This window comes from Thalassophryne amazonica, chromosome 10, assembly GCF_902500255.1.
Source record: "Thalassophryne amazonica chromosome 10, fThaAma1.1, whole genome shotgun sequence".
In the NCBI taxonomy this organism is placed as follows: Eukaryota; Metazoa; Chordata; class Actinopteri; order Batrachoidiformes; family Batrachoididae; genus Thalassophryne; species Thalassophryne amazonica.
In genome coordinates, this window is record NC_047112.1 from 41,842,952 (window position 1) to 41,867,088 (window position 24,137).

Genomic DNA, 24,137 nt, shown 5'->3' on the forward strand with positions numbered 1-24,137 from the left:
CATTGTACATCACATTTTGTGTGGATCTTATCATTCCAACTAAAAAGCTTGTTATTTATCCAAATAACAAACCCTGGATAACAAAGGACATTTAACCAGTTATTAACAAAAAGAAGCAGACCTATCAGACTGGTAATTACCTTGAGAAAAAGGCTGTTTCTAGGGAAGTACGGAATGAAATAAGGAAGGCCAAAAAAGTATGAAGATAAGATTTAAGTGCAATATAGCAGCGGTAATCTTAGAGCAGCTTGGCAGTGTAAATGGAGTTGATAATTCTGACTTGCCTAACATTTTGAACTTCTCTCACTTTGAAAGGTCAAATCTCTAGAAATGCCTCTCTAGGTAAAAAGTCTCTTCAGCCTCTAAAGGACAGCCTGTATAGCATCCAAGATCATTGGAGTAAGGCAGAAAGACTTGCGTTCCCTTTGGGAGAAACAAGTGAAAAAGAAGGCAAAGTATATCATCTGTCACCCAAGTCATGTTTTGTCTTCGGAATTCATGGTGATACCTTTGAAGACTCCCCGCGACCCGAATCCGGAAAAGCGGTTGAAGATGAGTGAGTGACCTTTGAGACTACACTACTATGTACCTTCATGGAAAACTAATACATACTCCAAATCTTTTATTCCCTGGGCTATCTATCAGGATACTTAACTCTGACAGCACTCATTTAAAATGTTTTTTTTTTTTTTTTTTTTTTTTTGCTTTTGTTTGTCCGATTTGTGTCTGGACACATAACACTGAATGTTGTGGGTGATTGTAGACAGGGTAAGATGCAAATAAATAAAGTTGTCTTAGGGTGACCAAATGTCCTGTTTTCACATCCTGTCCTGGGTTTTTTCCCCAAAGATCATGTAAATGTCCTGGTTTTCATCTTTGAGTAAACTTTGAGTATCTCATTGCTGGGCTGAGTGTCCTGGTTTTCGGTAATCAAAATATGGTCACCCTGGCCGTCCTGGGTTGTTTTGTTTTTTTTTAGAAAATGAGGAAAATGTCCTGGTTTTTCATTGTGCCATTAAAATGACCGGCATTAGGGCACTCTGCTGCATGTGACGTAATCCCTGAGAGGCTGCAGTGTAGGCGGCTCTCTTTTCACTCACAACAAGCAGGCAGCTTGGTAGATAGCAATTCAAGCAGCGTTACTTCTGCCTGCAAAATGCCGACGCGCAAGTGTACATTTACAGATGAGTTGAAGAAAAAATTCCCCACTTACCGTCTCGGTCGGGACAAGTGGGAGGCTGAGTGCACCATGTGCAAACCTGGCACATATGTTTCGGTGCTCAGTGGGGGTGCCAGGGATCTTAAAGCTCACATGGACACCAAAAAACATAAGAAAGCTGTGCGAGGTGAGAGTACTTCAGCAAAGTTGACGGAGCTCTTTGTTAGACCCGGAAAAACAGAGGATGCTGTGAATGCAGCAGAGGGTGCATTGGCATTTCATACTGTGAAGCACCACAACAGCTACAGATCCATGGACTTCACTAGTGTATTGCTAAAAAGCATTTTTTGCTATTTTTGTTAAAGCTGGATTTGCTACTATTGCTAATATTTTTTAGTTATTTATTTGTTCAGTAAGACGTGAAAAGAGTGCTATTATTTTCTTGCAGGCCGAGTATTCTAGTATATAAGAAACATTTTTTTAATCATTATTTCATTCCAGAGATTTTAAAATTATTTTTGCACCACTGAAACTTAAAGAGGTATTATTTTAGGCATGCTGAGTAACCTCTGAGAAGCTGAATTTGTGTCTGTGGTTACAGATAGTATTTTGTAATATAACAATTTTCTATCCATACAGAGGAAGCATACTTTAAATGCACTGAAATTCGCCATACCTTCAACAGTAGAAATAACGTTAGCAATATCTGAAAACAAAAACAAATACAGCGCTGATTCATTCCATTCCTAACTAACTAACATACCGGTTAACTTGTTATATTACTTCTAATAAAGTTACAGAGATGTACTCGTTGATAAGTTCACGTATTCTAACAGCAGTAAGTGACAGATTAAAAAAAATGTGAGGAAAAATAACGCCGTATCAACCCACCCCTGTGCTAATAGCTAGCACAACTAGCTAAATATAAAGACGGCTAAAGCTACAATAAAGTACAATGCGCAACTATGTCGTTTTGGGAATATTGAACGACACTCACCGCCTCCGTACACTCCACCACTCATCCTCGACACGAACTCAACAGCAGTTTATTGTTATATATTTTTATAGCGGATAATCACAACAAAGACAATGTGCTAGCATCGGATGTGTAGGCAAGCAGGCGGCGTCAGCACGTTGTCCAATCACAATGTAGCACAGCGCGACTACTTCCGTGTCTTTCGTGGTTGCGTCATAATCCAACAAGTTCTTCCTCTGTGTGGAGCTAACGTGGATCTGCGTGTTTGATATAACCGTAAGTTTAAAAAGTAATCATAACGAGTATAAAGAACGTTTAATGGTAGTAAGGTTTTTGGACGTTGTGAAATTGCACTGTGCACAAAACGCGTTGTGTAGAAGTTCGGGAGGTCCGTGTCGGCGAGCATATTTAGCTGCAAGTAGTTTCACACTGCTAACACGTGGGGTTGTGAGTGTTTTTAAATAATCGTCATCGTCGTAATACACAGTTAAATGTTGTGTTAGCAATGTGTTTCAAAGGTTAGCTTCGTTGTAATCCATTGTTGGGTCGACTGCGCCGGGGGGCGTTGGCAGGAATCAAGGAACAAGTCAGAAATAAATGTTCGTCATGTGCAGTTAATTTAGAATACGAATAATTTGACCTGATGTTTGGGTTAGCCTTTGTCTAATTTGTTATAGTAGAAGTATAATTAAATACTGTTAACATGTAGTTATTAATTTTGCATGATTTACTGCTGGATCACGCTTAAAATGTCACCTGCCCTTTTTTGTCACCAAAGTCAGAATTTATTAAACCTTCAACCAAATTTGGCTGCCCCTCCGGGTGCGTAATTTGCACTAGTAATTCCCTTCGGCTGCTCCCTTGTTTGCACTCGGGGTCCAAGGTGGATCTGCATGTTGAATTGGCACAAGTTTTACGCTGGATCCCCTTCCTGATGCAAGCCCTTCCTGATCCCACCCCTACCACATTTCAATGTGGTAGGGGTGGGATTTGAACCTGGAACCTTATGAACTGAAACCAAGCGCATTAACCACTTGGCCACCACCCCTGCTTTACCACCTGGTGTATATTACTCATCCGTATCACGCAATATGTACCACCCGAGGCAGCCATATTGCATTTTGGGAAGGTGTGGGCAGTTTGTGCAGTAAGAAACTTCAAAATATTGCTAGTTTGGATCAAATATTTAGCTGTGAAATCTGACTTTATCAGAAGGCTTTTTGAATTTGAGCCAGGAAGAGCAGAGGAAGCCATAATGCATTTTAATATTATACATTAGATTTGTGTAGATCAGGGTGGTGCAAATAGGAGTGAACTAAATCTTAATTTACATGTCAGTGGTGTACGAGGGTAGGCTGAAAAGTTCTAAGGCTCACCAAGAAGGAGAAATGCCATTTCAATAAAACTTGGCATGCATTAAGTTCAACTCTTCTGATGACTAACTGTGTTATTTTCTTCCAGGTTGTGAGGTAGTTTGTGGTTCTTAGCCAAGTTTGAAAGTTCGTGGTAGAGGGAAACGGCAAAAATGGACAAAATCTGGCATCGCGGTGTGATTAAGTACCTGCATAAGAAGGGGTTAAAGCCCAAGGACATTCATGCGGATATGGTTGCTACATTAGGGGATGAAGCTCCCTCCATAGCTACAGTGCAGAAGTGGGCAGCTGAATTTAAGAGGGGCAGAGAGAGCCTTCAAGACGACCCAAGGTCTGGGCGGCCTGCAACAGCCACAACCCAGAAAAACATTGACCTTGTTCATGAAATGGTGATGGACGACAGACGATCAACGATTAATCAGCTAGCAGATGCTGTGGGAATATCCCGTGAGAGAATTGAACACATTCTGCATGAAGAACTTGGAATGTTAAAGGTGTCAACTTGGTGGGTGCCACGTCTTCTGACGCCTGATCAGAAACGCACCAGGCTAGTCATGTCGAGAGCAAACTTGGCGCAATTTGAAGAGGATCCAGCCAATTACATGGAACGTTTTCTTACCCAGGATGAGTGTTGGGTTCACCACTTTGAACCAGAGACAAAAAAACAATCAATGCAATGGAAACACCCAAGGTCACCACCTCCAAAGAAGGCCAAGGTCGTTTTGTCTGCGGGGAAGGTCATGGTTTCAGTTTTCTGGGATGCCAAGGGTATTGTGTTCATCGACTATCTTGAAAAGGGACAAACCATCAATGGACAGTACTATTGTAATCTACTGAGACAGTTACGCGAGGCTATCAAAAAGAAGCGACCAGGAAAGCTGACGAAAGGGGTGCTGTTCCATCAAGACAGTGCACAAGCTCACAAGTCAACAGTGGCCATGGCCACTATCCACGAGTGTGGATTCGAACTGGTTGATCACCCACCATACTCCCCTGACTTGGCACCCTCGGACTTTCATCTGTTCCCAAACCTGAAAAAAAACTTGGCTGGGAAGCACTATCGGAGCAATGATGAGGTGATGGCTGCTGTTGAGGACTATTTTGACTCTCAAGATGAAAGCTTCTATGCTAAGGGAATCGAAGCACTCAGGCACCGCTGGAAGAAGTGTGTGGAGTTACAGGGAGGCTATGTAGAAAAATAACCCTGAATTTGTTCAGTTCAACAACTGCATCATAGTCAGCCTTAGAACTTTTCAGCCTACCCCTCGTAGCTTTTGCCCTCCGGGAAAGTTATCTCTATACGATAATTTCAAGCTGTGACACAAGTATAAGGGCTTCAGCCCCCCCCCCCCCCCCTTTTTTTTTTTTTTTTTTTTTAAGCATTAGTTTATCAGAAAAAGTGGTGAGGGAGGGTGGATTTTTTTTTTTTTTTCTTCCTTGGAAATGGGTATATACAATTTAATTTCACACCTGCAAAATGATGCATGCAGCACCTGCATACCAAGTGAAGAATATCTGATATTTTAAAAATAAATCTTGTTTCCATGTTGGATATAGCCAGTGTACTGCACAGATGTGCCATTTATTGTACCAGCTGTCCTGAAATTCCCAAAAAAAAAAAAAAAAAATGATGCAGGCTGATTTCGGCATATGGGTGGGGATTTTTTTTTTTTTTAATGGGGCCATAGACTTCAGAGCCAGAAGCCCCAGGTTTGAGCTTTCTCTCTTTGGCTTTTGTTTGCAGCGGTCTGCAAGACAAGATGGCATCACCACAATGCATCAAGGGTAAAAATAAGGACTGGAAAGGGGTCTGTTGCAATAATAAAAAAATAAAAAATAAAGAAAGAAAGGAAAATGGAACAATGGCCAAAAGTTCAGTTTACACCCACAAAACGTGAGCATGCTAAATAACCAAGCAGCCAGCACAGTAAAAGTGCTGTCAGTGATGCTGTAACAGTAGCTGTTATATTAAGTCAGTCTCATTATGACTCAGTTGCACCTTGACACTTGCACGAATTTTATCCCTGCACTGCCGTGCAGTTTGTCGTGCCAATGCAGCCCGCTTGATGCCACGTGAAAAAAAAAAAACCATTTCATAGCCGATGGTGCATTTACTCTCAGAACTTGGCTGGTGAAACCATCTCTCATCGCTTCCAGAATCAGAGAAATCATCTACAGCTGCAGGTTGTCTCATGCTTGTCATGCAGTGGAGAATGCATTTGGAATCTTGTCTCAGAGGCAATTATTTATAATATATATATATATATATATCGTAATGGATTGGTGAAACGGTTGCATTTTTTGTTCCTTCTTATGAGTTAGATAATGTATCTGTAAAGTTATGCTTATTATAGATGTAACATCTCGTCTTAAAGTTCAGATGTTTGCAATATTCACAACTAGTTCATGCTACAGGCATGAAATTGAGTGCCAGAAGTTTTGAACGTTTCAGAATTTTCATTGCACAATGGCATGCAGCTGCGCACAGTTCACAACAGTTTGACTTGTTTATTCATTGACACACAAGATTGTGTGCCAGTGCGGGAATCAAGTGTTAAGGTGCATGAAAATTCACCACAGTGGCCTGGGGTCTTCTGCCTTTGCTGTCCTTCCTGCTGTAACCCCAGATGTTGAAGGTTGGTGGCTGGCTTTAATCTATGATGAAACGCAAGGCACAAGGTCAGATCGCGCTGCGGTCATTTAAGTCTGAGCGTACTAGCGTTTTCCATGGCAGTCTGTTTCAGTTTCAAGTTCTGCAACTCTTTCATCAAATACAACCAACTCAATGATTACTTCAGGTGGTTAAGTAAATCTAGAGGAGAGCTGTGCTATGAGGTACTTTTTGGTGGAGACAGATATTCGCAGAAGCAAACAAGCACACAAAATTGACAGTTTTACTTTTTAAGGAACTTCAGTCTGCAGAAAATAAAATGTAACCTATAATGCAGACATTTTTTTCAGTGCTCACCCTAAACATCTCTGGGCAGGGTTTCAAGGGAGCTCTTGTCCTTTTCAGGGGAGCTGAGCTCTCCCAAAATTTGGCCTGTGAAGATAGATCATTGCAAATATTTTGGAACCATAGAAAGACTTTTAAGTTTGTCCCTTCAAAATGTTATTTCAGTACTGTGTAAAGATAGAAAATAAACGTAAAGGACATAATAATGTGGCCTAGATTGACCAATCCGAAGCACTATGGACAAATAGAATTACATTTTATCACTACAGCTGCATGCATATAGGCACTGCCTTTATGTTAAATGATTTAGGGCTAGGATCAGAAGAGTCTTGTTAGGGTATATGTTTTGTAAAATATACTCAACAAAAATATAAACGCAACACTTTTGGTTTTGCTCCCATTTTGTATGAGATTAACTCAACGATCTAAAACTTTTTCCACATACACAATATCACCATTTCCCTCAAATACTGTGCACAAACCAGTCTAAATCTGTGATATTGAGCACTTCTCCTTTGCTGAGATAATCCATCCCACCTCACAGGTGTGCCATACCAAGATGCTGATTAGACACCATGATTAGTGCACAGGTGTGCCTTAGACTGCCCACAATAAAAGGCCACTCTGAAAGGTGCAGTTTTGTTTTATTGGGGGGGGGATACCAGTCAGTATCTGGTGTGATCACCATTTGCCTCATGCAGTGCAACACATCTCCTTCGCATCATCCGTGAAGAGAACACCTCTCCAACGTGCCAAACGGCAGCAAATGTGAGCATTTGCCCACTCAAATCGGTTACAACGACGAACTGGAGTCAGGTCAAGACCCCGATGAGGACGACGAGCATGCAGATGAGCTTCCCTGAGACAGTTTCTGACAGTTTGTGCAGAAATTCTTTGGTTATGCAAACCGATTGTTCCAGCAGCTGTCCGAGTGGCTGGTCTCAGACGATCTTGGAGGTGAACATGCTGGATGTGGAGGTCCTGGGCTGGTGTGGTTACACGTGGTCTGCGGTTGTGAGGCTGGTTGGATGTACTGCCAAATTCTCTGAAACGCCTTTGGAGACGGCTTATGGTAGAGAAATGAACATTCAATACACGAGCAACAGTTCTGGTTGACATTCCTGCTGTCAGCATGCCAATTGCACGCTCCCTCAAATCTTGCGACATCTGTGGCATTGTGCTGTGTGATAAAACTGCACCTTTCAGAGTGGCCTTTTATTGTGGGCAGTCTAAGGCACACCTGTGCACTAATCAGCATCTTGATATGCACACCTGTGAGGTGGGATGGATTATCTCAACAAAGGAGAAGTGCTCACTATCACAGATTCAGACTGGTTTGTGAACAATATTTGAGAGAAATGGTGATATTGTATATGTGGAAAAAGTTTTAGATCTTTGAGTTCATCTCATACAAAATGGGAGCAAAACCAAAAGTGTTGCGTTTATATTTTTGTTGAGTGTACATAAAACCTTTGGAAATTAGAACAATACTTATTACACTTATGGTGTCAGAATGAGGCCTTAATCCTGATGTCTTGGGTGTCCACCAACCTTGTAAATTATTTTAAATGGTTTAGGATTAGGCTAAGGGTTATATTTTATTTTTTATGCATAAACTGTTTATTGTAAAATGTCAGTATTTGAAATCATACAAAAAATAAATAAATAAAACAATCCACTCTGGTTGGTGACTCGCTACTTAAAGCATTCTTGTTCACCGACTGGGCAACTCTGTGGTAACAGATTTACAGTGATGTCAAAATCTGGCCATATTTTAGCTTACCATTTAAAAAAAAAAAGATTAACTCTTACTGTAGATTTAACCGTCTGCTAGTTATTGGCTAATCTGGTGAGCAGCACAAGGCCCAATGCAAACTATTCAGGGCAATATTTGTAACCTCTACATTAGCATTTGAACTTTTCTGTATAACCTTTACTTGAAACTTGTTTTTGTAATAAAAATTTTTTTTTAAATTAATTTAACCTGTTTGTTTTTGTTTTTTACCTGGTTTTCTACCAGCAGCCATGCAGCGTTGCCTCACTCTGACCTTTGCCCAGCACAGCAAGCTTCTCCTCAGAAATAAATTGTCTCTCCACCACCAGCAGACCACAGCCATGTCAGCTCTCCTCATCAACCAGCCCAAATATGCCTGGCTTAAGGAGCTTGGCCTTGCTGAGGACAACCCCGGGGTTTACAACGGGAGCTGGAGAGGGAGTGGGGAGGTCGTCACCTCATACTGCCCTGCCAACAATGAGCCAATTGCCAGAGTAACGCAAGCAACCATGGCAGAGTATGAAGAAACTGTCCTGAAGTCGAGGGAGGCTTGGAGGATTTGGGCAGATATTCCAGCTCCAAAAAGAGGAGAGATTGTGAGGCAAATTGGTGATGCACTAAGAAAGAAGATTAAAGTTCTTGGGAGCCTCGTATCTTTGGAGATGGGAAAGATCTATGTTGAAGGAGTGGGTGAAGTGCAGGAATATGTTGATGTTTGCGATTATGCTGTCGGTCTCTCCAGAATGATCGGCGGGCCCATCCTACCTTCAGAAAGGCCAGGCCATGCTCTCCTTGAGCAGTGGAATCCAGTCGGTCTTGTTGGAATCATCACTGCCTTTAACTTCCCTGTGGCTGTTTATGGCTGGAATAACGCCATTGCTCTAACCTGCGGCAATGTCTGCCTTTGGAAAGGAGCGCCAACCACACCCCTCACAAGCGTTGCTGTTACGAAGATTGTGGCGGAAGTTCTTGAACAGAACAACTTGCCGGGTGCCATCTGCTCTATGACCTGTGGAGGTGCTGATATTGGCTCTGCCATGGCAAGGGATGAGCGTGTGGATCTGCTGTCATTCACTGGTAGCACCCCTGTTGGAAAGAAGGTGGCGATGATGGTGCAAGAAAGATTTGGGCGTAAGCTGCTGGAGCTTGGTGGAAACAATGCCATCATTGTGTTTGAGGATGCGGACCTGAATCTGGTGGTGCCATCTGCTGTCTTCGCATCCGTGGGAACCGCTGGGCAGCGCTGCACCACAACCAGAAGACTGATGTTGCACGAGAGCATTCACGACACAGTGGTTGAGCGACTTTCCAAGGCTTACAAGCAAGTACGCATTGGAGATCCTTGGGATCCCAGCACCTTGTATGGCCCCCTTCACACAAAAGAAGCAGTGGATCAATATCTGGGAGCTATAGAAAAGGCCAAGCAGCAGGGTGGCACTGTAGTTTATGGGGGAAAGGTGATGGATCGTCCTGGAAACTACGTGGAGCCCACCATCATCACAGGACTGGATCATGATGCTTCCATTGTCCACACTGAGACATTTGTCCCCATCCTCTATGTTCTCAAGTTTAAGACTGAGGAGGATGCCTTTGCCTGGAATAATGAGGTCAAGCAGGGCCTGTCTAGTAGCATCTTCACCAAGGATATGGGTCGGGTTTTCCGCTGGTTGGGGTCGAAAGGATCCGACTGCGGCATTGTGAATGTCAACATCCCTACTAGTGGAGCTGAGATTGGAGGAGCCTTTGGTGGAGAGAAACACACGGGTGGTGGAAGAGAGTCCGGCAGTGATGCATGGAAGCAGTACATGAGGCGTTCAACGTGCACCATAAACTACAGCAAGGAGCTTCCTCTGGCACAAGGAATCAAGTTTGAGTGAATCCTTCAGGTGGTTTGTTGATGAAGCTGCATGAGGCAGGTAACTTCTCTGACGCTGACATCATCGGTTATTTACTGGAATAGCGGTTGTTGGCTTACACACGTGTACTAAATTGCATTTTGCATTCAGAATGGAAAAATTAGAAAAATCATTTATTACAGCCTGTCATAAACGTGACTTCTTTAAATTTATATCTGTAGTCTTGGCTTCCGGAGTTTGTCCTGGATTTAAAAATGAGTTTGGAAGGTCAAATGGAGCGAGCCTGTTCTAATTGGTGCTCACGTCTTAAGTAGATTCTTTATACTGTATGAATAAAACATAAATTTATCTGTTTTATTCTGGGCAAAACCATAGGATTTGACTTTTTGAAGCAAAATTGTGCAGATGTGCACGTCAGATTAAAGTTGTGAAGTTTTTCATTATTGTGCACACTAAAGGTGTGTGTAATGACCTTGCCTCTCTTTCAGCAAGCACTTTCCAAGAAAATCACTGTATTTTCAGATATGGACACGAAATGAATAAAATTGTTATAATGCAAACCTTAGTGGTTCCTGTTTCAAACATGCATGTAGTAATAATAAAGAATTTACGGGACATCTTATTTTGAATACTTAAAGCATGAACCTTGGTGTTTGCCGCTGGTTACAGTCAGTGTTGTTAGACATGTCATGACGATATCAAGTCCAATTAAAGAGATACAGTTGGTTCTCTATAATTGAAGCCTGTTCTATGACCACACACACAACCACCAAAACATGTTGACAGCTGATGGGTTCTGGTTAAATCTTGGATGAGAGAAGGTATCTCTAAGAATTCTTGTAGCATCCAAGCAAAATGTAAAGTGCCATCTTTGCTCATTGGGAGGGCTTGAATCATATGTTGGGCTGAAACGTCCACTTGGAGCTTGTGAGAAAATTGAGCAACCAAAACTACTTGAGCACAGCCATGGCAGCCTCTTTGCAACTGTTGAGAATGTTGAAAATACACCTTTAAATGAATTTTTAACTCCATATTGTATGTAATATATTTGCATTTTATGTACAACTTAGTGACTAGTAAGTTACCAGCACCACACATCAGCAAAAATGTCATTGACAGTTCAATTTAGCCCAATTAGCTCTGCTGTGGTGGATAGGTGAAGTTGACTCAAATTACGCACACTTTTTCCAAAAGTAATGTGTTTTTATGTCTGGTCTTTTTGAATGTCTGAGGATTTTGAATGCAACGTCTCTTTATATTTCATTATAACATACAGTACTGTGTTGACTTACTTCAGTGGGCAGCTTTCCATCATACAGTGATGGTCTAACTATTGGAAAATATTAATTCTTGATTCAGTTTTAAAGGGAAATTGGGATTTTTTGGTTTAGAATGCAAACACCATCATATAATACCATGGGGGGAAATTAAAAACACTTCCACCAGGAGCTGTCTCCATGTTATTGTGCAGCAGACAACAGAATATTTACAGAGGAATCCTGCAAATGATGATGAAAGCACTCTAATTTTCAACAGGCAGCCAGGTAGGAGTCAACTGAATTACACGGGTCAAACTTAAAAGGTGCTCCAGTCAAATTGAAAACTATACCACGTTATTTGTCTAAGATTCCAACATGTGGAATATGTAGTTTGGACTGAATGTTATGGGGGAAAAACAGCAAGAATCATGACAAAGGTTATTTCAGTTTGTACAGGGGTCAAAAGTTGCTCTAATTTTGGTAAATGGTGATACAAATTACTGGTTGACTTAAGGTTTTAAAAAGTAATAGTCTGCATCATGTCATATTTAGTTATGTAACAGAGTAACGTCATGTCATAGAATCCAATGGACGTCGACATTGTTTGACCTTTACTTTGGAGACCAAACACTCAACATAGTCAAAACTATTCCATTTATTAATCCTATTAGCACAACCAATAATCTGCCACTTTTTACCAAAATTGAAGCAACCTTTGACCCCTGAACAAACTGAAACTGACCTTTGTCACCATTGTTTCTGTTTTTACCCCATAACTCCAAAACATTAAGCCACAGATAGTCCAAATTATACCTTTTGGGAATCTTTATGATCAGACAAATAATGTGGTATAGTGTTCAGTGTGATTGGAGCATCTTTTGACCAATGTGTAATTCTTCAGTTGGCCCCTACCTGGCTGCCATATTGAAAATTACTGTGGCGAATATTTTTTTCTTTTGGTTTTGTTTTTGTTTTGTTTTTTGTTTTTTCCAAGAGTAATATCTAAGGAGTATTTATGGTCAATTTGTTGCCTATATCACCATTTGCAGGATTGTTTATCTGCTGCACTACTACAGAACACTTCTAGTGACATTTTTGCCTGCTGAGTGGCAAAAAGAACCATACCTGAGACTGTCTTCAGTATTCGTTGCATTTTTATTTTTTATTTTTCATTTCATTCATTTTCATTTATTTGTAGAGCACCAAATCACAACATGGTTGCCTCAAGGCGCTTCACACAAATAAGGTCTAACCTTACCAATCCCTAGAGCAACAGTGATAAGGAAAAACTCCCTCTGAGGAAGAAACCTCAAGCAGACCAGACTCAAAGGGGTGACCCTCTGCATGGGCCATGTTACAGACACAAATCACAAAACGAACATACAGGAAATGTTGCTGGTGCACAGGATTGTTTCTGGAACAGATACCAAACCCATCTCTGGATGGAGCTGCTCCTCAAACAGAAAAGGAAAAAAAAAAAAAGCAGAATCAAGCATCAGAAAGACAACAAACACAGTGTAATTTGTCAGCATTAATCAACAAAAACATAAGAAATACTAAGGTGATCACCAGTCACTAGCCCTAAGCTTCACTAAAACACCCAGAATGGGTCTTTTAGTTTTATCTTAAACTCAGTGCTGTCAAGCATCTTGATCCAGTAAACCTCATGTAGTTAACAAATTGTGAATACGGTCATTGAGCAATTATGGTAAATGTCTGTTTGAAACCAGAATTTGTGTAGTCCTACACTGTTCATGAGTTATAGTATAATTCAGCTCCATTACTAATGTACTGTTCACTACAACCAAGAATCCACTCCAAAATCATTTCATTAAAGACTAGTACCCCTACAGCACAGTTAAAACCCAATTTTAAAAAAAGAAAATGCAAACTTGTTCTTATAAACATTCCCTATGCTGCCAGCAGTAAAAAAAAAAATGTAGGTAGGATAGTCTGCTCACACAATAACTCAAAAGCAATTAATCTTATCCTCTTGTAGTTCACTGGTTAAAAAGAGCAGATAAAAGGATAATGTAATAAATAAAAAAACAACTTTGCTTTTCATATGTAATATCCTATACAAATGTCTGCCCCAGCTGGCTAGTTATAGGGTGCTGCATGGATAATGGAAAATTACTAAATATGTGATAAAATATACAACGCAACAGTAAAGTAAAACTAATTAAAGAATGGATAGACTGTGGGCAAGGATTATGTTAAACCTTTGTACTGAAAATTAGTGATTGCTACTCTTGAAACACTTTCAAAACCTTTCAAGCACCTATGTTTAGACTTTGTTCAATCAACTATGAAAGGGAAACATGCTGTGCTCCCACCCGGTGAATGCTGACACCTTTTGGATGGTTGAGGAATGTCCATCTGCATTAAATTATACATTTGAAGTCTACAGTCATTTGTGTGTGTGTATGTGTTGCTTTGTTTAGAAGGTATGCCATCTAATTTCAAAATCATGAAAATTACACAATTCAAATTACGCAATGGGCATAGGCATGGCCTAGACTGTGAGTAAAGTTTTGCTTTAGGAGTTAAGTTGGGGAGGTGATGGTCAAGTGGTTAAGAAGTAGGCTTAAGACCAGAGGATCTTTGGTTCAAACCCCTGGGAGAACAGAAAAATCACTAAAGACTGCCTTACATGGTGGCACCCTGACATATGGGTGAATGCGAGGCATTATTGTAAAGCACTTGAGCTTCTGATTCAGATGGAAAAGTGCTATATACATCCAATCCATTTACAGTACCAAATTTAGTTGTAGGAATAAGCTTGATCAGAGAATGCTAAGAACTCAACCAGGATTTTTAAACAATTTAGACACAGCTAGTCTCAACACGAGGGGTGATTGATAAGTTTGAGCCCTGGACCCAGAAAAAAGTAGGGCGTGGTCCTCCTATATTTCTCAATGTGTGAAATTTTGACTCCATGCAATGTTGAGAAATGTTGGTTTCTCAGAATGCAAAAGATGGAGAACCACGCCCTACTTTTTCTGGGTCAGGCTCAAACTTCTCAATCACTTCTCATATAATCCAAATCCCTAAGAAATTTCACATTACGCAGTGTTTGTTCTCCTGTACCAGGTAGCACAAGGATTTGGAGCCAGTACTGTAAAAAGTGTTCTATAGAAATCCTATAGTATTCTAAAGAAATCCTTTCTATAGAACACAGTGATAATTCTCTTGTTTCATATTGTTCTGTAGAAATTTATTTAGAAAAAAATACTCATGAAATTTATATGAAAATTCTTTAGAAAATACTTCCTAGAAATCCTGTTCTGTAGAGAAAAGAAAAAGTACTCCACAGAATTTACAGATTATGGAAATTCTGGAAACTTTGCATAACAAAGTTTCCTGTAGAAAATCTACAAAACATTCACAGTAAAACTTTTGCATTTCATACACACAAGTAAAATATACTCGAGGCTTGTAATATAGTTGACATTGTATGTGATAACCTTTATATGCAAATGAAGGTACACCCCAAAACTGGGATTAAAGTATGTTGATTTTGGTAGAGTACATTTAGTATATAAAACAAACATTGCAGAAGATAGCACAGTAAAGCTTAAAAACCTGTTTCCATTGTGGTCCTCTGGATTAAAAAAATAAAAATCCTAGTAAACAATAAAAAACAAACAAAAACCACAAGGATTAACAGATTAGCAGCCGGTCTGCTCTGTGTCAGTCTTATCCCGTCAGGTCTCAGAAGCTAAGCAGTGTGGGGCCTGGCTAGTACTTGGATGGGAGACCTCTTTGGAATGCCAGGGGCTGAGTGTGTTTCTCCAGGTAAAACTGGAGTTGCGTCAGGAAAGGCATCCGGCGTAAAACCTGTGCCAAATACCAATGTGGTTCTGGCTGTATCCGCTGTGGTGACCCCCAACAATATGGGAGCAGCCGAATGGACAACAACAACAAGGATTAACAGATTAGGGCTAATAATACGTAAAACTGTTTTAGTCATTGACTAGAATTTGTGACAAAGAATTCTTCCACAATTTTCTTAAGTTTTTCATAACAATTTGGTAGAAATTGGTAAATGATTCAACACCAGCACTAGTATGATGAAAGCTATTTATATTAAAAAGAAACATGGTTTGTAGTATAACATCCAAATCTATTTCTGGTGTGATCAAGTAAAGACATAAAAAATATTCATTTTCACAAAGGTCAAAGAATTGGATTTTCAAGCTGATTTGGACTAAATGTGTCACACACTTAAATGGATTACGCAATTGTCCTGGCAAGGTCAGTCAGAGGTCAGTTTCTTTTTTTTTAAAATTAAGGACACGGTAATTGTGGTAAAATGTCAGATTGACGCCGCCCCATATTGTCTTCATGTCCGTATGTACCGTTACCCAGTGTTATAAATGCTGAGAAATAAAACTGTGCCTTAACAGAAATACTAGTGCCGGTCACCCTCCCGCTCTGGCAGCTCTTCGTACTCCAGCTCCTGTCATGAGCCGCCGCTCCTCCCAGCAGCATCCACACTGCAGCTGATGAAGCGAAGAACCCCAGAACGTGAAACTGCAGAGCTCTCTGTACCACTCATCAACCCCTTCTCTTTAGGACATAACACAGACGACACCACTCCCCTTCTACACTTCTGGGAAAGGTATGAAGGCTTAAAATCTTTGTAGCTTGGGTGTATTTTGTGCACGCAGCAGTATGTTGCCACGTTTCCTCCCCATTCAATCTCAGATTTCCATCTAAAGCAAAAAAAAAAAAAAAAGATGAACACTTCTAGTTCTGAAAAAGGAAGCAAAACAGACATAGGTGTGGACTTCAAATGGATATTTAAGATTCCACTGCCATATTTTACATAACTTGCAGGTAACACCCTGATTTAGGTTGTGTTTTTTTGCGGTGCTTTGAAATGTCAAGTGAAAATCATGTATAGGAGCTCAAATGAGTCATTTAATTATGCTGCTGTATAACAGGACTGCTGGTGTGAGGCATTTTGAAAAGTACAGTTGTTCTGTTCTGTCCCCCCACACACACTAGTGGTGATTTATTTCTTAATCTCAGAATGAACTCTGAGCATTTGCGTTGATGCTTTTTGCAGTGCTGATTTCCAGAAGTGTCTGGGATTCCCCTGGACTGAGACACTCACTTCTTCTCTTTGAGTACTTTTCCTTTACATGTTCTTTCCTCAGACAAAAGCTGAGCTTCACATCTACTCATTCTGTGCAAAAGACATTTTACATTTTAAGATTCAAATCTTTTATTGAGCACAACAGCATAAAGTAACACAGTATGTTTTAGGTATGATGAGTATCTGAACCAGCTGCACTCACCATCAGTGTAAACGGCACACAGTGTGACGAACTAGTCACATACACCATTTTTGATTTGTTGTGGCTCCACTGAAGTTTTTAAAACCAGGTTTAAGACATTTTTTGTTCCCAACTGCTTGCAATTAGTAAAGTTGGTGTTTTGTTTTGTTTTTCACAACTGTAAGTTGTGCTTGTCGTTGTGCGTCCTAAAATTCAAGAACTGTAAAACCCAAAATTTAGTGAAAAAGAAGAAGAAGAAAAAATAATTTATATTTATAAATGTCATAAATGCATGTTTTTTGGCAGGCAAACCTTTTACCTCCTCAGTATTAATGTACAACCCCTGGCAAAAATTATGGAATCACCGGCCTCGGAGGATGTTCATTCAGTTGTTTAATTTTGTAGAAACAAAGCAGATCACAGACATGACACAAAACTAAAATCATTTCAAATGGCAACTTTCTGGCTTTAAGAAACACTATAAGAAATCAGGAAAAAAAAATTGTTACATTAAATTGTTAAAACGGTTACTTTTTTAGACCAAGCAGAGGGAAAAAATATGGACTCACTCAATTCTGAGGAAAAAATTATGGAATCATGAAAAACAAAAGAACGCTCCAACACATCACTAGTATTTTGTTGCACCACCTCTGGCTTTTATAACAGCTTGCAGTCTCTGAGGCATGGACTTAATGAGTGACAAACAGTACTCTTCATCAATCTGGCTCCAACTTTCTCTGATTGCTGTTGCCAGATCAGCTTTGCAGGTTGGAGCCTTGTCATGGACCATTTTCTTCAACTTCCAACCAAAGATTTCAATTGGATTAAGATCCGGACTATTTGCAGGCCATGACATTGACCCTATGTGTCCTTTTTTGCAAGGAATGTTTTCACAGTTTTTTGCTCTATGGCAAGATGCATTATCATCTTGGAAATGATTTCATCATCCCCAAAACATCCGTTCAATTGATGGGATAAGAAAAGTGTCCAAAATATCAACGTAAACTTGTGCATTTGTTGATGATGTAATGACAGCCATCTCCCCAGTGCCTTTACCTGACATGCAGCCCCATATCATCAATGACTGTGGAAATTTACATGTTCTCTTCAGGCAGTCATCTTTATAAATCTCATTGGAACGGCACCAAACAAAAGTTCCAGCATCATCACCTTGCCCAATGCAGATTTGAGATTCATCACTGAGTATGACTTTCATCCAGTCATCCACAGTCCACAATTGCTTTTCCTTAGCCCATTGTAACCATTGTGATTGTGTCAGACAAGTTTGAACCCTTGTGCACATGCGTGAGTTTTTCCACGCCTGACAGTTGCGTCATTCGCCTGTGAGCAGGCTTTGAGTGAGGAGTGGTTCAGGCTTCATCACAGCGTTGCTGTGCGCCATGCGGCACCGCCGCAACACGCGAAGCCTCCGCTCCTCTTTCCATGACAAAAACTCCTGTAACAGTGGAATGTGCTGTTCATTTCCAAACTGGACGCTGTGTTTTATCCGGGACATCGTCTGACTAGCACAGGAATTGTGAAAAGACGTGGACATCAGCACTTTTTCGGCACATTGAGACAGAGATGCGGAGGAATTCCGCGCGTCGCGGCGGTGCCGCATGGTGCACAGCAATGCCGTGATGAAGCCTCACGGGACATGTTCTGGCATGTCCAGGCACATCCACAATTTCTCGGAATTACTCGATGGAAAAACCACCGACAGCTGTCTGAATGCCATCTCAAAGCCGTCCTGTGAGACCAAAACAGAGGTGGTTTTGTCTCGCTTCAGTAGCGAATCCATCGTGACGTGCGAAGCCTCCGCTCGGCTTTCCATGACAAAATCTCTTGTTAAAAGTGAAATCTGCCGGAAAATGGCTGATGTCCAGCTCTTGTGATAACCAGAGAAAGTGCACACGACGGTCCCGTCTCCACAGAGCCATCTGTTTAAAAATGATCCGGTGGTTTGTGGTTCAATGGCGGCACGGAGCGCGGCGCGCCGAGCGTCCTTAAAGCTGTAGTAACACTCCTTATTCTCTGTGAAGCCTGTAACATTTTCACCGAAAGCCAGATCAATTTTTCTAATGGTTTCCAGCTGCCAGTCTCTCACAGTTTCTGAAAAAATTCTGATGTAAAAAAAAGCCCAAATCATTCCACCATTTCCTGACAATGAAAATCTGACGAGGGGGCTGGACCACTCCTCACTCAATGCCTGCTCACAGGCGAATGATGCAACCGTCAGGCGTGGAAAAAGTCACGCATGCGCACGAGGGTTCAAGTTTGTCTGACGCAATCACACGTGATTCAATTCCATATGGTTGTTGAAAAAATAATAAGGTCGGATACTTTTCTAATAGACCTTGTGTTGTGAGGGCCGCCAGAAGAGGAGGTACTGCTGGCCCACCACCAGAGGGCGCCCTGTCTGGAGTGCGGGCTCCAGGCACCAGAGGGCGCAGCCGCCTCACAGGAGCAGCCAGGGTGACAGCTGTCACGCATCACCTGCAACAGCTGTTACCAATCATCTGATCGGCAGGAGTATATCAGCAGGACGACGTCTCCACCTCTTTGCCGAGATATCGTTTCTACCGAGAAGGTAACGTACTCAGCTAACTGTTTGACAGTGATCTTTGTGACTTTGTGCATTACTCTGAGAGAACTTTCCAACGAGAGGTGGAGGTAGCTTACCTGCCGTTCGGATTCCTGGGTGCGAACGCGCCCTCCTTTAATTGTTCTTTATTCCTCGCCAGCAGTACCAGGTCCGACACGCGGAGGCAGTGGCCACCTGGGAATTCGGGACTTGGCGGCTCCAGTATTCCCGGGGTCTGGTGGCGGAGGAAACCGTGTGGTTCCGGTTCTACTTTGGAGAGGCGTCTCCTATCTTCGAGCCTGCCCACACGACACCTGTGTGAATTTGACTTTGTCCATTATTGTAATCTGTTGTACTTGTTGTGCATATTCACAACAGTAAAGTGTGTTATTTGACCTATTCCATTGTCCGTTCATTTGCGCCCCCTGTTGTGGGTCCCTGTACTTACACTTTCCCAACACCTTGTATACGTAGAACCAGTAGTAGAAGTCCTTCTGCCTCTAGTGCAGCGGATAACTGAAAAAAATACCTCAAATGTTGATGCAGGCACCACATTTGGCACAAATACTCCTTAGACATTACTCTTGAAAAGGCAGCCAGGTAGGGGTCAACTGAAAAATTACACAGGGGTCAAAATTAAAAGATGCTCGAATTACAGTTGTATGCAAAAGTTTGAGCACCCCTGATAATTTTCATGATTTTCCTTTAGAAATCATTGGTTGTCTGGAAATGTCAGTTAAATATATAGCAGACAAACATACTGATATCTAAAAAGTGAAATGAAGTTTCTAGTATTTACAGAAAGTGTGCAATAATTATTTAAACAAAATTGGGCAGGTGCATAAATTTGGGCACCCTTGAAATTTTATTGATTTGAATATATTTAGCACTAATTGTTGGAACACAAAATTGGTTTGATAAGCTCACTGACCCATGACCTCCTTACACTGGTGAATCCATTCATGAGAAAGGGTATTTAAGGTGGCCATTTGCAAATGTTCCCCCTTTTTGCATCTCTTCTAATGAGTGGCAACATGGGAGCCTCTAAACAACTCTCAAATGACCTGAAAACAAAGATTGTTCTACATCATGGTTTAGGGGAAGGATACAAAAGCTATCTTAGAGATTTCAGATGTCAGTTTCTACTGTGAGGAACATAGTGAGGAAATGGAGGACCGCAGGGACAGTACTAGTTAAGGCCCAAAGTGGCAGGCCAAGGAAAAATTCAGATAAGCTGAAGCAAAGGATGGTGAGAACAGTCATAGTCAACCCACAGACCTGCTCCAAAGACCTTCAACATGATCTTGCTGCAGATAGTGTCTCTGTGCATCGTTCAGCTATACAGGGCACTTTGCACAAAGAGATGCTGTATGACACTGTAATGCAGAGGAAGCCTTTTCTGCATACACGCCACAAACAGAGTCACTTGAGGTATGCTAAAGCACATTTGGATAAGCCAGCTTCATTTTGGAATAAGGTGCTGTGGACTGATGAAACTAAAATTGAGTTATTTGGACATAACAAGGGGCAGTATGCATGGCTGAAAAAGAACAAAGCATTCCAAGAAAAACACTAGCTACCAACAGTAAAATTTGGAGGTGGTTCCATCATGCTGTGTGGCTGTGTGGCCAGTGCAGGTAGGTACTGGGAATCTTGTTAAAGTTGAGGATCACATGGATTCCAGTCAATATCACCAGATTCTTGAGAACGATGTTCATGAATTAGTGACAAAGATGAAGTTGAGCCAGGGTGGGATCTTTCAACAAGACAACGGCCATAAACACTGCTTAACATCTACTAAGGCATTCATGCAGGGGAACAAGTACAATGTTCTGGAATGGCCATCTCAGTCCTCAGACCTAAATATTATTAAAAATCTGTGGTGTGATTTTAAGTGGGCTGTCCATGATCAGAAACCAACAAACCTGACTGAACTGGACATGTTTTGTAACAAAGAATGGTTCAAAATACCTTCAACCAGAATCCAGACTCTCACTGGAAGCTATAGGAAGCGTTTAAAGGCTGTTAGTTCTGCAAAAGGAGGACTGACTAAATATTGATGTATTTTTTCTGTTGGGGTGCCCGAATTTAAGCACCTGCCTAATTTTGTTTAAAGAATTATTGCACACTTTTGTAAATCCCGTAGAAACTTCATTTCACTTCTCAAATATCACTGTGTTTTGTCCTGCTATATGATAGATTATAACTGAAATTGCTGATCAAAACAACCAAGATTTATAAAGGAAAACCAATGGATATTTAGCAGGGGTGCCCAAACGTTTACATACAACTGTATATCGAAACTATACCACATATTTGTCTGATCACAGAGATTCCAAAAAGGTATAAATTTGGAACTAATCTATAACTGAATGTTATGGAGTTATGGGGTAAAAAAACAGCAAGAACTGTGAAAAAGGTAACGCTGCTCTAATTGTGGAAATAATTAATGCAAATATTGGTTGAGTTAACAGGTTTTTAAAACGGAATAGTTTGCATCATGTGTCATGCTTAGTTATGATGTTACAGGGTAACATATGTCGCATGTCATAGAATCCAATGGATGTCCACATTGTTTAGCTAACCTTTATTTTGCAGACCAAACACTCAACACAGTCAAAACTATTCCGTTTATCAATCATATTAGCTCAACCAATAATTTCCACCACTTTTTACCAAACTTGGAGCAAGTTTAACATTTGACCCCTGTACAAACTGAAATTGACCTTTCTCATTTTTTTTTCCATTTATACACCATAACTCCATAGAATTGAGTCACATATGGTCCAAATTGTACATTTTTGAAATATGTATGATCAGACAAACATATGGAATACCTTTCAATATGATTGGAGCATTTTTAAATTTTGACCTGCAATTCTTCAATTGACCCCTACTAGTGCAGCAGATACCTCAAATAATCTTTCACTTGGTGATACAAGCACTAAATTTGGAACAGAGGTGTTTCAGGACCTACTCTCTTAGAAAAGGTCGCTATCCAGGTAAAAAAAACAAAATGGCCACCAATCGAACTGGTTTTTAAGCTTGTTTTACCTATATTTTAATAGAATAACCATATCTGGAAGATGTAGCAATGGAAATATATGATTTGGAGCCTAGAAAATCCAATTATGCAGTCCAAAAAAACAAAAAATATGAAAAATCAGGTTAATTTTATGTAAATTATGTAAATGAACACTCATTCAATGATGTTGTGCAATCTGCTAAATTTCTAAAAACATAACACCAATGATTAATGTTTGTTGCTTTGGTATGAAACAAAGTCTCTGTTGATGTACCGTTGCATAAGTTCTTTTCAGTCATCACATTTGCAGGAACATAACTGTGTACACTTGAGGCTGAAGCGATAGCATTTTGCATCTTCCTCGGCAGTCAGTCTTGCATCCACATCCACAACTCTCCTGCAATTGCAGGAAGCTTTGACCACAGAACTTTCCAGATCTCACCATTCTTTTATCCAACCCCAGTTTGGCAGGGCTTTCAATTTGCATTTCACACACAGTAGCCTGGCCCCATATACAGGCAGCTTGGAAGACAGACAGTTTTACATGCTCCACTTGTCGGTGGGAATGGCATCATATGGTCTCTGTTTCCGAGCAAACAAGTCCAGTCTTGCCTCATCAAACCTTGTTTGCAGTGCCGTTCTTGTCATACATAATGATGACAAACTTCTCAAGAATGTTCAAGTCAACATCTTCTATGACTGCTGGATATTTACTGAGCTTATTGAAGACATGGGTCACTTCAGGACAAAAGTCCCATGCTTGCCATTGCCACGGAAAGATGATACAACATCGCAGCCAGTGAAGGCATGGAAAGAACAGCCATACCATTGGACTTCTCTGGGCTAAGATTCAACACCAATGTCATGGATTGGCAACACCTGATGGAATGAACATGGCCAAACTCAGTCCACAGCATTTCCAATCCTGCATCCTGGAGAGTTGCAAAATTGCTGACTGCAACAACAAGAATATCTGTATCACTTTGCCTTAACTAACACAGATTTTGCTTTTGCTTGGGCTGCATCAAGAGCATGTGTGAAGATTCTGGTGTCAGCTTCTTCATGGTTTGCATGGGCTCAAGCTCTCCCGACTGAGGGTTGTTGGACAGAGCCTCTTTGCATTTGGTCACAATTACAACATTTTCAGCACAAAGGGATACTATCTTGTCAGCCAGGAATTCAAAAGCTCAGTCTTGTTGTCATTGTCTCGCAGAAAATGTTTCCAGTTAGGGGAAGCTTGGTTTTGTCTGTCACTCTACGTCGATCTCTCCTTTACCCCCTTCTTGACTTGTCTCAGTCTTTAAGCTGAAGTCCAGTAAACATCAAAAACTCTGTCTGTCCTCTCATATTTTGATGAGTATGTTGAATTTTGGGCTATCCTTTTACCAACCAACGTATGAAATACCAAAGCACATTGAGGTATGGGATGACAACAAGGTTCAGGCATCTTGTGCCCTACACCTAGCCCAATCGTTCATCCAGTGCCATTTAAGTCCCGTGCAATCTGTACACCATCCGGGTAACTGATGCCCCATTACCCTTGGCTTGGCTCTCCCGCTCTGGCACATCCTGTGGATTCAGGTGCGGCTATCTAACTATTATTCTACAACTAACTAAATTTCTAGTTAAGCTATATACAGGGGCTTATTAGATAGCATTTGGGACACTGAAATACTGAAAACTGTAGTGAGTATACTACTATAATAGTTAGTAAACTACAACTACAGCTACTGTACTACAAGCCGACACCGAACCCCATGCTGAGTCTCACAGCAATGATGTCACCAGTGTGCCCTGGTTGTGCTATGGCATCACTCTGATTCATAATATTGGAAATAAGAGCTAGTTAACATTGTATTACAACAATGATGGCAAGGTTTTGTATGTAAT

General features: G+C 40.9%; 3 protein-coding genes across 6 annotated transcripts in view; 2 read left to right on the forward strand and 1 right to left on the reverse strand.

Annotated features, from left to right (window-relative positions):
- actl6a (actin-like 6A) overlaps positions 1 to 2,301 on the reverse strand; it is a 37,314-nt gene extending 35,013 nt beyond the window's left edge. The window contains exon 1 of the mRNA XM_034179905.1: positions 2,157 to 2,301. Coding sequence (XP_034035796.1) covers positions 2,157 to 2,181 — 25 coding nt within the window. The 5' untranslated portion in view covers positions 2,182 to 2,301. The remainder of the gene's footprint in view (positions 1 to 2,156) is intronic.
- On the forward strand, positions 1,161 to 10,456 carry aldh7a1 (aldehyde dehydrogenase 7 family, member A1). 4 transcript variants are annotated; one of them, XM_034179901.1, is made up of 2 exons: positions 1,161 to 1,424; positions 8,488 to 10,456. In XM_034179901.1, exons 1-2 carry the CDS (start codon positions 1,250 to 1,252, stop codon positions 10,113 to 10,115), a joined length of 1,803 nt encoding a protein of 600 aa, XP_034035792.1. In that variant the 5' UTR covers positions 1,161 to 1,249; the 3' UTR covers positions 10,116 to 10,456. The 4 variants fall into 4 exon arrangements, with proteins under 4 accessions (XP_034035792.1, XP_034035791.1, XP_034035793.1 ...); XM_034179900.1 differs by having other exon boundaries at positions 1,407 to 1,424; positions 8,485 to 10,456; XM_034179902.1 differs by lacking the exon at positions 1,161 to 1,424 and adding an exon at positions 2,288 to 2,411 and having other exon boundaries at positions 8,485 to 10,456.
- Positions 10,457 to 15,874: 5,418 nt separating this feature from the next.
- Positions 15,875 to 24,137, forward strand: part of LOC117518691 (guanine nucleotide-binding protein subunit beta-4) — an 84,854-nt gene continuing 76,591 nt past the window's right edge. Inside the window, exon 1 of the mRNA XM_034179911.1 lies at positions 15,875 to 15,977. The gene's annotated coding sequence lies outside the window, so the exon portion shown is untranslated. The remainder of the gene's footprint in view (positions 15,978 to 24,137) is intronic.

Bases quoted from the DNA above. Each gene is read 5' to 3' on its own strand.
- aldh7a1 (XM_034179901.1), top strand. From the start codon at position 1,250: ATGTGCAAACCTGGCACATATGTTTCGGTGCTCAGTGGGGGTGCCAGG. The intron at 1,425-8,487 runs GTGCATTGGCAT...TTCTACCAGCAG, and splicing joins TGCTGTGAATGCAGCAGAGG to CCATGCAGCGTTGCCTCACT.